Source organism: Mobula birostris, chromosome 28 (genome assembly GCF_030028105.1).
Source record: "Mobula birostris isolate sMobBir1 chromosome 28, sMobBir1.hap1, whole genome shotgun sequence".
NCBI classification, from domain to species: Eukaryota; Metazoa; Chordata; class Chondrichthyes; order Myliobatiformes; family Myliobatidae; genus Mobula; species Mobula birostris.
This window is the reverse complement of record NC_092397.1, coordinates 13,633,111-13,646,065: the sequence shown is the minus strand read 5'-3', so window position 1 is coordinate 13,646,065 and position 12,955 is coordinate 13,633,111. Positions and strand designations below refer to the sequence as shown.

Here is a 12,955-nt window from a genome sequence, read left to right as displayed (position 1 = left end):
ACAATGCATCCACAATGCTTTCTTTGAACTACACATACCTTTCGCATCTCCCGCTTCACATCCACACTGCATAACTTAAATACATTTTAATCAGCATTAACTGTGATTCACGGCTCTTAGGAACTAATTGTTCAGAGCTGCATTTTAAATTTAATCTACAGTCCATATTCAGATTTGAAGATTGGTAGCTGAAGTTACTTGTGATATATGCTAACCCCAAAAACACCCTAACACTTCTCTTTGCTGATCAGACAGCAGCCACCAGGAGGAAGAGGATACAGCTACGTAAGCCAATTATGGAACAACGTGAAAGCATCAGGATTGTCGCATTGGGTGACATCAACTTGCCCAACTTTGGCTGCGACTTCCTTGGTACAAGGGGCTCAGATGGGATCGAATTTCTTTGGTGCATCCAGGAGGGCTTCTTGAAACAGTTGGTGGGCAGTCCAACTAGATGAGGGACCTACAGTGGCAGGGAAGTTGTTGGAGGACATTCTTAGGGACTAGACTTATGCAGATTTGGAAAAGCATGACCTGATTAGAGACAGTCAGCATGGCTTTGTAAATTATAACTAAGTTTATATTCAGCACCTGTACCAGGGTACAGATCATTTCATTACATTGAGGTAGTACAAGGGGAAACAAGCAGCGCAGATTTCTGTGTTACAGAGAAGGTGCAGCAAAGGCAGGCAATAAGGTGCAGGGGTCAGAATGAGATAGATTGTGAGGTTAAGGGTCCATTTTATTGTACGAGGAAACCATTCAATAATCTGATAACAGTGGGATAGAAGATGTCTTTGAGTTGGTGGTACGTGCTTTCAGGCTTTTGTAACTTCTCAAAGTGGGGAGAAGTGAGAATGTCAAAGGTGGGTGGGAGGGTTTTTGATTAGACTGGGTGCATCTAATCAAGTGTTGGGGCGTGGCCAAGTGGTCAAGGCATCGTGTTGCGTCCTTCAGCAAGGCACTTAACCACACATTGTTCTGCGACGACACCAGTGCCAAGCTTTATGGGTCCTAATGCCCTTCCCTTGGACAACATCGGTGGCGTGGAGAGGGGAGACTTGCAGCATGGGCAACTGCTGGTCTTCCATACAACTTTGCCCAGGTCTGCACCCTGAAAACCTTCCAAGGTGCAAATCCATGGTCTCACAAGACTAATGGATGCCTATGAAGGGTGCTTTACCCAGTCAGCGAGAAGTGTAGACAGAGTCCATGGAAGGGGGTCTGGGTTTTAGGATATGCCAAGCTGCGTCCACAACTCTCTGCAGTATACCTTAAAAGCTTCTTCCTCCCAGGCAGATAATCTGATCAACCATTCTAGTTAGCGCCCCTCACCACCCTCTCTGTGTATTACCTCAGTAAACATTTTAAACCACTTTTTATAATACTGCTAACACTGTAAAATACTAATATCTATATTTCTATGCACAGTTTATTCCATATCTGTACTTTAAACTATAAATTATTTCTACATAATTCTTTATAACTTTAATCATCATTAAATAGCTGTTGCACCACTGGTGTTTAGGGTATTTTTCTGCTGTGTCCGTAACAAAAATGTTTTTAGACCAGTCTGGGTTGTTAGCTCTGAGCTGAACCCCCGAACCTGGAGCACCAGTGGACCACTTTTAGTCTGGCCTCTACCCTTTGAGCTGTTTGGCATGGATCACCCTATCATGAGTCAAAGCAGAAAAACATAGCTCTTGGAATTTTACTGCTTTAGGTTTTCGTTGCCTGTCATGCCAACACACCACAGCAAATTCCAAATACAAGTAAAAGGGAGGAGCCTGGGGGTTAGAGGTTTGATGTTTTAGCTGCCGTGGCCGGGTGGGCAATCTGTTAGTTTTATTGCGAGGGAGGGGGTGGGGGGTTTGGGGTTTGCGAGTTCTCTTTCTTTTTCTTTTTTGTGTGGGAGGGGGGCCTCAATAATTTCCATGGTTTTTCCATGACTATCTGGAGAAGGCGGTTCTCAGAGTTGTGTTCTGCAGACACACTTTGATAATAAAATGAACCTCGAAATAAAATTGGGTGGACTAGATGTACCAAGTCGTGATGCATCCGGACAGCGTGCTTTCTGTGGTGCATCTGTACAAATGCGCGTGGTAGGTCATGTCTTACGGGCCAAGAATATTTGAGGAGGTGACGATGGTTTCGGTGTACCTACCATGCTCAGCGTAGTATTCGGCCAGTTTCTCATCCAGGCGATTACAAATCCCGTCACCAAAGCCGTAGAGAATTCTTGCCTCCCTCCCGTTCCGCAGCGGCAATGGATACATGGTCAGGGAGCGAATGGCCTGAATTGCGGACAAGCACAAACAACGGATCAGCACGAAGCAGACAGATGGTCCGTGTCTACAGATGACCGAGAGCACAAAGTGGGAGAGTGCACCTGGGATCTTCATTTGTACGCGCTCCAAATGGTGCGGCTGCTGCCGAGCTCTTCCCCAGTCACACCAAGTGGAGCAGCCAGTCACAGACACCACACACTCTCAGCTTGCACTGTCCCAGCACAGAGAGAGCGCGCTGCACACAACGGCACATGCAACTCTCTACATTGTCTAAAAGCCCACCCAGTGCACATCCCCCGCACATCCTCTCAAACACACCAATTCCAAATGTACTCCCCACACGCTCAAATAACATATGCCCTTAAACACCATTCACTATTCCCCAAACCAAACCCCGACACCCTTCAACAATATTCAATATCCCCCAACACCCTTAAACAATATTCACTATTCCCCAAACCAAACCCCCACACCCTTAAACAATATTCACTATTCCTCCAAACCAAACCCCCACACCCTTAAACAATATTCACTATTCCCCCAAACCAAACCCCCACACCCTTCAACAATATTCACTATTCCTCCAAACCAAACCCCCACACCCTTAAACAATATTCACTATTCCTCCAAACCAAACCCCCACACCCTTAAACAATATTCACTATTCCTCAAACCAAACCCCCACACCCTTAAACAATATTCAATATCTCCCAAACCAAACCCCCACATCCTTAAACAATATTCACTATTCCTCCAAACCAAACCCCCACACCCTTAAACAATATTCACTATTCCTCCAAACCAAACCCCCACATCCTTAAACAATATTCACTATTCCTCCAAACCAAACCCCCACACCCTTAAACAATATTCACTATTCCCCCAAACCAAACCCCCACACCCTTCAACAATATTCACTATTCCTCCAAACCAAACCCCCACACCCTTAAACAATATTCACTATTCCCCAAACCAAACCCCCACACCCTTAAACAATATTCACTATTCCTCCAAACCAAACCCCCACACCCTTAAACAATATTCACTATTCCCCCAAACCAAACCCCCACACCCTTAAACAATATTCACTATTCCTCCAAACCAAACCCCCACACCCTTAAACAATATTCACTATTCCTCCAAACCAAACCCCCACACCCTTAAACAATATTCACTATTCCTCAAACCAAACCCCCACACCCTTAAACAATATTCAATATCTCCCAAACCAAACCCCCACATCCTTAAACAATATTCACTATTCCTCCAAACCAAACCCCCACACCCTTAAACAATATTCACGATTCCCCCAAACCAAACCCCCACATCCTTAAACAATATTCACTATTCCTCCAAACCAAACCCCCACACCCTTAAACAATATTCACTATTCCTCCAAACCAAACCCCCACACCCTTAAACAATATTCACTATTCCCCAAACCAAACCCCCACACCCTTCAACAATATTCACTATTCCTCCAAACCAAACCCCCACACCCTTAAACAATATTCACTATTCCTCCAAACCAAACCCCCACACCCTTAAACAATATTCACTATTCCCCAAACCAAACCCCCACACCCTTAAACAATATTCACTATTCCTCCAAACCAAACCCCACACCCTTAAACAATATTCACTATTCCCCAAACCAAACCCCCACACCCTTCAACAATATTCACTATTCCCCAAACCAAACCCCACACCCTTAAACAATATTCACTATTCCCCAAACCAAACCCCACACCCTTAAACAATATTCACTATTCCTCAAACCAAACCCCACACCCTTAAACAATATTCACTATTCCTCAAACCAAACCCCCACACCCTTAAACAATATTCACTATTCCCCAAACCAAACCCCACACCCTTAAACAATATTCACTATTCCCCAAACCAAACCCCACACCCTTAAACAATATTCACTATTCCCCAAACCAAACCCCACACCCTTAAATAATATTCACTATTCCCCAAACCAAACCCCCACACCCTTAAACAATATTCACTATTCCCCAAACCAAACCCCACACCCTTAAACAATATTCACTATCCCCCAAACCAAACCCCCACACCCTTAAACACCATTCGCTATTCCCCAAACCAAACCCCACACCCTTAAACGCCGTTCGCTATTCCCCAAACCAAACCATCACATCCTTAAACAATATTCACTATTCCCCAAACCAAACTTCTGCACCCGTAAATACTGCACCAATCGAAACAAACCCCCCCACAACTGTAAATACCCCCAGATGAAATCAAATATCCCCACACCAGTCTCAACAAAACACCTCTACGACCATAAGTCTAAACCAAACACCAGAACCCTTGAACACCTCACCCAGTCTAAACCAAACACACCCACAACTGTAAATACCCCACTCAGTCTGAACCAAACACCTTCAATGCCCTTCCATAGCCCACCCAATCTAACCAAACCACGCACCCTTAAATACACCATCGATCTAGCCAAACACCTCCCACACCCTTAAATACCCAACCCAGTCTAACCAAACACCCCCAATGTCCTACCCAGTCTAACCACCTCGTGTCGTTAATGCCCCACCCAGTCTAACCCACACTCTCTGTCTCCTCCTGTCTAACCTCCCTCTCCCTTTGAGTACAGGAGGTGGACAGAATAGGGTACGACGTGGGTATTAGTGGTGGGACTCAGCAAACCTTCTCGTAAACGATTTGCGACTTGTGCTGCCTTTCCGCTGCCATGTCTCGCCACTCCACCAGCCACTGCAAGAAGAGGGGGTTAGGGCAGACCGGAACCATCTCCTCCGTCCCATACTCCATGTCTGACACAGACCTGGCCGCCAGTGCACCGACAACACACCGAGCAGCTCAGACCATCGGGGGAGGAGAGCGGACCTCAGAGCCAGAGCTGGGCAGAGGGGAAGAAAGAGACTGAGGTTATCAGGGTGAATCAGTGTAACTGCAGTGACTCTGACTCCCACCCCAACTACACGTCCTCCCTGTGAACACGTGGATTTCCGCTGGGTTCTCCAGTAACGAGATCAAGCACATGAGGGGTCATTTTCCCACTGCCTGCATAATTACACACTAACCCCCCCCAACAAACCTGTAGCTACACACCCCCACAAACCCTTGCCTAGACACTCCCAGACCTCATTCCCTTCAATCCAACATCCCCCTCCCTACTTATGAAACATTAGTAACAACCCCATCACCTAAACATATTCACAACCACAAACCTTAAAACTTGTGCAAGGAAGAGGAGGAAGATCCCAATAAAGGCAAGTGAATGAAGGTTAATGAAGGCGTGGGCCAGATCAAAGTGGCAGGGTTGTGTGACGCCGAATCTCAAATGACGGGATCAAGGAGCACGAGAGCGATGATTTTCCTCAGCCGGCATGCTGGAGATTCAGTGGCACTCTGATTTGGCCCTTGCTTTTCATTCATCTGCTGCACCACCATTTTCCTTCCCTGCCACGGCCCGATGATGCGCCGGTGTGGGGATTAACTGGCCACTGTAAACCGCCCCATGTGCATGTCAGGTTAATTGACTCCTGTAACTCACCCCTAGCAGGTTTGAGAGTTGGGAGGAGTTTTGGAATGTGACGTGCAACGGCAGGGCAAGAAGGCGCCAGCCTCGAGAGGGCCTCGTCTATCATCAACGACCCCCGCCATCTTGGCCAGGCCCCTCTTCTGACTGCTACCGCACATCAGCCCGCACCACCAGCTTCAGGGACAGGTACTTCCCCACAGCCGTCAAGCTCTCGAAATGACCTGCGCAATCCTAACCCGAAACATAAGAGGTTCTGCAGATGCTGGAGATTCAGAGCGAGAGACACACACACACACACACTCACTCACTGAACGCCGCAGGAGCTCAGTAAGTCAGGCAGCATCTACCGACCGGAATAAACAGCTGACGTTTCGGGCTGAGTCCCTTCATCCCTTCAAATAGGCTTATACTCGCTGGAATTTAGAAGATTGAGGGGGGATCTTATTGAAACGTATAAAATCCTAAAGGGATTGGTCAGGCTAGGTGCAGGAAGATTGGTCCCAATGTTGGGGAAGTCCAGAACGAGGGGTCACAGTTTGAGGATAAGGGGGAAGCCTTTTAGGACTGAGATGAGGAAAAACTTCTTCACACAGAGAGTGGTGGATCTGTGGAATTCTCTGCCACAGGAAACAGTGGAGACCAGTTCATTGGCTATATTTAAGAGGGAGTTAGATATGGCCCTCGTGGCTAAAGGGATCAGGGGGTATGGGGAGAAGGCAGGTACAGGGTTCTGAGTTGGATGATCAGCCATGATCGTACTGAATGGCGGTGCAGGCTTGAAGGGCCAAATGGCCTACTCCTGCACCTATTTTCTATGTTTCTATCGGGACCCTAACCCTACCTCAGCTACAGAACACTGTGGACCATCTCATGCTCTCCCATCGATTAGACTCAGATTGTGTCTTTGTGGCAGGGTAGAGATACCACTCTACCAAAGGAGGTGTGAGGCATTCCTTCCCTCCACTAGCCTGCAGGTCACCCTTGGGCGAGGTAAAGCACCTGCTTAACAACCCTCCCCGCCCCCACCCCCCGATCTGGGTCACATGAAGCCACGCTGGTCGTAAAGAGCCGCTGGTGCACATCACAAGTCCTGGTTTGCATTGAATTGACTTTATTACTTAAATCCTTCACAGACATGAGCAGTAAAAATCTTTACGTTACGACTCCATCTAAATGTGCAATTTATAGCAACGCAATTCAATTTGGTTATGCGACCACTGACGCCAGGCAGAAAATCTCCGAACAGCAACACACAGAGGGCGCTAAAGGAACTCAGCAGGTCAGGCAGTGCCCACGGAAAAGAGCTTCGGGCCAAGGCCTTTCTTCAGGAAGAAGTCCTGCTGAGTCTCGGCCCGAAATGTCAAGTGATCACTCTTTCCCATGGATGCTGCCCGACCTGCTGAGCTCCCGCAGTGTCCCGTGTGTGTTGCTCTGGATTTCCACCCCTGCACACTTTATTATGTTTGAGAATCTCTGAGGAGTGTTGATGATGGCTGGGGTCACCCACCTTGTAAAGACACCGCCCAGGAGAGGCAGTGGCAAACCACTCGTGTAGAAATATCTTCCAAGGTCAACCACGGAAGACCAAGATCACCTACGTCATACGACACATAACGATGATGATGTTGATATAAAGTACGCATAGTTTAAGTTTAACGGATTCAGTGTGTTGCCTGATCCAAATTTTCCACTGTGCCTCAGCGGACAATAAACTTGAGCTGTACGTGATAGAGAGTAGGTATGGGCGAAACAGGGTAGGGAGGCCACATGCCCTCGTTCTGTACACAAACAGAAGTTAGTCCAGACTTACCACAAAGCCAAGGTCAGTTTAGCAAATGCAAACTCGTGACTGGATGCGGGTTCAATTTCAACATTTAAAAGTTCAAAGTAAATTTATTATCAAAGTATGTAAATGTCACCGTATACAACCCTGAGACTGATTGTTTGATATTTATTTATTGATTCACTCACTCATTTTTTGAGATACAGCACACAATAGGCCCTTTCAACCCTTCGAGCCACACTGCCCGGCAATCCCCCCATTCAATCCCAGCCTGGTCGCGGGACAATTCACAGTGACCAATTAACCTACCACCTTCTCTTTGGAAGCGGTCATGGGGAGAACATACAAACTCCTGACAGGCAGAGGCGGGAGATGAACCCAGGTCGACCGTACTGTAAAGCAGTCTGCCAACCACTCGGCTATTTTTTGCGGGCAATCACAGTCAATGCAAGAAACACAATGACAGACCGCATGCAGCGCGACGGAGAAACCACTGACGGGCAAAGAACAGCAGACCATGCAATTACAAAGCAAAAGAGAAAAAACAATAAATATCCAGAACTTGAGATGAAGAGTCCTTGAAAGAGAGTCGATAGGTCGTGGGAACAGTTCAGTGATGGGGCGAGCGGAAGAGAAGTTCGGGTAAGTACATGAATGGGTGGGTCAATGGAACTTGACAGAATAAGTTCGGCATGGACTAGATGGACTGAAGGGCCTGTTTCTCTGACGACTCTATGACTGGGTTACAGCTCATTCCCCTAGCTGGTACGTGGTCTTCCCCAGACAGTAACTACAACGGAAACTAGTGCACCCAGAGAAAACCCACACAGTCACAGGGAGGGATGCCAGACTGGCCTTACAGACATTTCGGTACCCCTCTATGGTTTTGTCATCTTGCGGTGAGATATTAAGGGGGGGGGGGCGGGGCGGAGTAGATCAGCAGGTCGATTCATTTCCTCACGGACTCAGTGAATCCTGGGGAGGTGGCACCCACTCTTACGGACCCTCCCCGCCTTCATCACTAACCAATTACGAAGGAGGCACGGCAGCGGTTATATTTCATTAGGAGTTCGAAGAGATTTGGTTTGTCACCTGAAACACTTGCAAACTTCTACAGATGTACTGTGGCGAGGGTCCTACTGCCTACCTCACTGTCGGGTATGGAGGTGGTGGGGACTACTGCACAGGATCGAAGTAAGCTGCAGAGAGTTGTAAACTCAGTCAGCTCCATCATGGGCACCAGCCTCCGTAGTGTCCAGGACATCTTCAAGGAGCGGTGCCTCAGAAAGGCGGCGTCCATCATTAAGGACCCCCGTCACCCAGGACATGCCCTCTTCTCATTGCTACCATCAGGGAGGAGACACAGGAGCCTGAAGGTACACACTCAGCGATTCAGGAACAGCTTCTTCCCCTCTGCCATCTGATTATTAATGGACATTGAACCCATGAACACTACCTCAATACTTTTTTATTTCTCTTTTTGCCCCATTTATTTAATTTAACTAATCAATATATACATACTTACTGTTATTCACAGATTTTATTATGTATTTCATTGTACTACTGATGCAAAGGCAACAAATTTCACGACATATGCCGGTGTTATTAAACCTCATTCTGATCAGGAAGAAGGTACAGGAGCCTGAAGACATCCGCTCAATATTTTAGGAACAGCTTCTTCCCCTCTGCCATCAGATTTCTGAACGGTCCATGAACCCATGAACACTACCTCAATATTTCGTTCTTTTGTTTTGAGCTACTGATTTAATTTTTATGTTTCTTATCAACACACACAAAACGCTGGGGAAACTCGGCGGGCCAGGCAGCATCTATGGAAAGAAAGTACAGTTGGCGTTTTGGGCCGAGACCCTTCGGCAGGCCGAATCATTTGTTTCTTATTGTATCTTATAGTAATTTTTAAAATTATGAATTGCACTGCACTGCTGCCGCAAAAGAGCAAATTTCACAGCATCTGTCAGGGAAAATAAAACCGATTCTGATCTCCAGTTTTTGTGCGAGCGTGTGTAGGTTACACGTTCCACCTGTGAGCACATGAGTTCCTCTGCACAGCCAAGACCTCCTTAGCAAATGAAAGTTCGTAGGTTCAATTTCAGCAATTAGGAGAAATTTGCATCATGGATTTCCGCCCACAAAAGGCCACTGTTAATTCTATTCCTGCCACCGCCTGTAATGGGCTTGTTTGTTCCCCCTTAGACTGCCGCGAGGGTTTCTTCCCAAATTTCAGAGACCTGCCGGTTTATCGGTTAATTGGTCATTGTAAATTGTCCCGTGATTAACTGATAAACTGATTCCTATGCTCCAGAACCTGGGCCTTAGCACTCAGATCTGCAGCTGGATCTTCAACTTCCTCACGGACAGGACCCAGGCTGTAAAAATAGGGGACAAGCTCTCCTCTACAAACACTCTGAGCACCGGTGCCCCACAAGGCTGTGTACTCAGCCCCCTGCTGTACTCACTGTACACCCATGATTGTGGAGCCAAGTTTCCATCAAACTCAATATATAAGTTTGCTGATGACACAACAATTGTAGGCTGTATCTCGGGTAATGATGAGTTTGAGTACAGAGAGGAAATTAAGAACCTGGTGGCATGGTGCGAAGACAATAACCTATCCCTCAATGTCAGCAAGACGAAGGAATTGGTTGTTGACTTCAGAAGGAGTAGCGGACCCCATTTACACCGGTGGTGCGCAAGTGGAACAGGTCAAAAGCTTTAAGTTCCTTGGGGTCAATATCACAAATGACCTGACTTGGTCCAACCAAGCAGAGTTCACTGCCAACAAGGCCCACCAGCGCCTTTACTCCCTGAGAAAACTAAAGAAATTTAGCCTGTCCCCTAAAACCCTCACTAATTTTTATAGATACACCGTAGAAAGCATTCTTCTAGGGTGCATCACAACCTGGTATGGAAGTTGTCCTGTCCAAGACCGAAAGAAGCTGCAGAAGATTGTGAACACGGCGCAGCACATCACACAAACCAATCTTCCGTCCTTGGACTCACTTTACACCGCACGCTGTCGGAGCAGTGCTGCCAGGATAATCAAGGACACGACCCAACCAGCCAACACACTTTTCGTCCCTCTTCCCTCCGGGAGAAGGCTCAGGAGCTTGAAGACTCGTACGGCCAGATTTGGGAACAGCTTCTTTCCAACTGTGATAAGACTGCTGAACGGATCCTGACCCGGATCTGAGCCGTACCCTCCAAATATCCGGACCTGCCTCTCAGTTTTTTTGCACTACCTTACTTTCCATTTTTCTATTTTCTATTTATGATTTATAATTTAAATATTTAATATTTACAAAATTTTACTATTTTTAATATTTAATATTTGTAATCCAGGGAGTGGGAAACGCAGAATCAAATATCGCTGTGATGATTGTACGTTCTAGTATCAATTGTTTGGCGACAATAAAGTATAAAGTATAGACCTCAGTTAAATCGGGGATGGCTGGGCAGCGTTGCTCAAAGGGCCGATTCTGGGCTGTATCTCAATAAATAGATAGATAGATTCCCTCAAAGTTCAAGATAAATTTTTATTATCAAAGTACACTTATGTCACCACATAGAACCCTGAGATTCATTTTCCTGCGGGCATATTCAGCCAATCTACAGGATAGTGACTGTAACAGGATTGGCGAAAGGTCAGTTAGACTGCAGAAGACAACAAGCTGTGCATTTGCAAATATAAAGAAATAGCAATAAATAATGAGAACCTGAGATAAAGAGTCCTTAAAGTGAGATCATTGGTTGCGGGGACATCTCAAAGGATGGGCGAGTGAGTGTGGTTGTCCCCTTTTGTTCAAGAGCCTGATGGTCGAGGGGTGGTAACTGTTCCTGAACCTGGTGGTGCGAGTCCTGAGGCTCCTGTACCTTCTACCTGATGGCAGAAGTGAGGAGAGATCATGGCCTGCGTGGCGAGGTCACATGATGACGGGTGGGGAGAACGTTTTTGGATCAGTGGTAGCACGGACTCGATGGGCCAAAGGGTTTGCTTCCTTGCTGTATCATCCTAACGGTACTCCCAGCACCAGTGCAAGCTGAAGATTGTACTTCCACTAAGCTGTTCTGTGTCAGCTCTATCCAGAAGGTAAGTAACTTTTGACAACATCCAGTCCTACTCTGGATGTCCTGAAGAGCTTCAGGGCTAATTGGGCATCTTTGGAATTGTTGTCACCGTAGCAAACCTTGGCAGTCAATAGGTGCACGGTAATTTGCCACAAGCCACACTCGCAAAATGCTGGAGGAGGTCAGCAGCTCCTGCCGAAGAGTCTCGGCCCGAAACTCTTCCCCACAGATGCTGCCCGGCCTGCTGAGCACCTCCGGCGTGTTGGGTCAGATTTCCAGCGTCTGCAGGCTTTCTCTTGTTTGTGACAAGCTGAACCGTGACCAGGACAGACACATCTTGTCCCAGTGACACCGGTCAAGGGGATAATAGAGCGCAACTCAAATGACGAGGCGCTTCCTCGCCGCTCCTCCTCCGCTGTAGCTCTCCCTCGCTGCCCCTCCCACGGTGCGGAGATCCCTCCTCGCAAAGTCCAGTGCTCCCTCCCCTCCCACTCCGCCTCTCCCGTAATGCTGCGCTCCCTCCTCGCCGCCCCTCCCCCACCGTGCGGAGATCCCTCATCGCCTCCCCGCCGCCCCTCCCCCACCGTGCGGAGATCCCTCATCGCCTCCCCGCCGCTCCCTCTGGTCGCGCGCCCTCCTCACCGCCCCTCCCGTGGCGCGGCGTTCCTGCCTCCGCTCCCGCACTGCGGCGCTCCCTCAATTCACCGGCCCCCGTCGCGTTGTCACGGTAACCGCCGTCTGTCCGCCCGTTCCGGAAACCAGCCGGAGCGAGTGCCACCCTAATAACAGTCCCCCGGCCGGCCGGAATGTTTATTCTCAGGACACCTTCTTTTAGTTCCGCCGCATCAGGTGCACAAGAGGGGACCGAACTCTGTGTATTACCTGCGCGAAGTGTCGCAATAAATTACTATTGCAAGAAAATATATGTTCAAAGGTTGTTGACAGATTGGAAAATAAATGATTATTAGATCAATAAACACACTGACCGTCTGCCTATTGCACTGTACATTTGGTGGTAGTCACCCCTATTCAGAACATTTATCTGCAAACTTATCATAAGAAACTAATCACTGTCCGTTCGTTCATTCCAATAAAACGCCGTCCATATATTTCAATAATCCACGACTCACACAAAAATGCCGGAGGAGGTCAGCATGTCAGGCAGTATCTACGGAGGGGAAAGAACAGTCGATGTTTTGGACCGAGACCCTTCATCAGGACTGAGGAGGAAGGGGGCAGGAGCCAGAATATAGG

General features: G+C 47.6%; 1 protein-coding gene across 2 annotated transcripts in view; it reads right to left on the bottom strand.

Annotated features, from left to right (window-relative positions):
- The window catches only part of LOC140189009 (crossover junction endonuclease MUS81-like), a 35,319-nt gene extending 22,860 nt beyond the window's left edge, over nucleotides 1–12,459 (bottom strand). Inside the window, exons 1-3 of one of the 2 annotated variants that reach the window (XM_072245680.1) lie at nucleotides 12,344–12,459; nucleotides 4,977–5,187; nucleotides 2,165–2,294 (exon numbers count right to left, since the gene is read on the bottom strand). In XM_072245680.1, coding sequence (XP_072101781.1) covers nucleotides 2,165–2,294; nucleotides 4,977–5,099 — 253 coding nt within the window. In that variant the 5' untranslated portion in view covers nucleotides 5,100–5,187; nucleotides 12,344–12,459. Of the gene's footprint in view, nucleotides 1–2,164; nucleotides 2,295–4,976; nucleotides 5,188–5,518; nucleotides 5,768–12,343 lie in introns of those variants that run through there. The other variant, XM_072245681.1, reaches the window with a different exon arrangement.
- Between the last annotated feature and the right edge of the window lie 496 nt (nucleotides 12,460–12,955).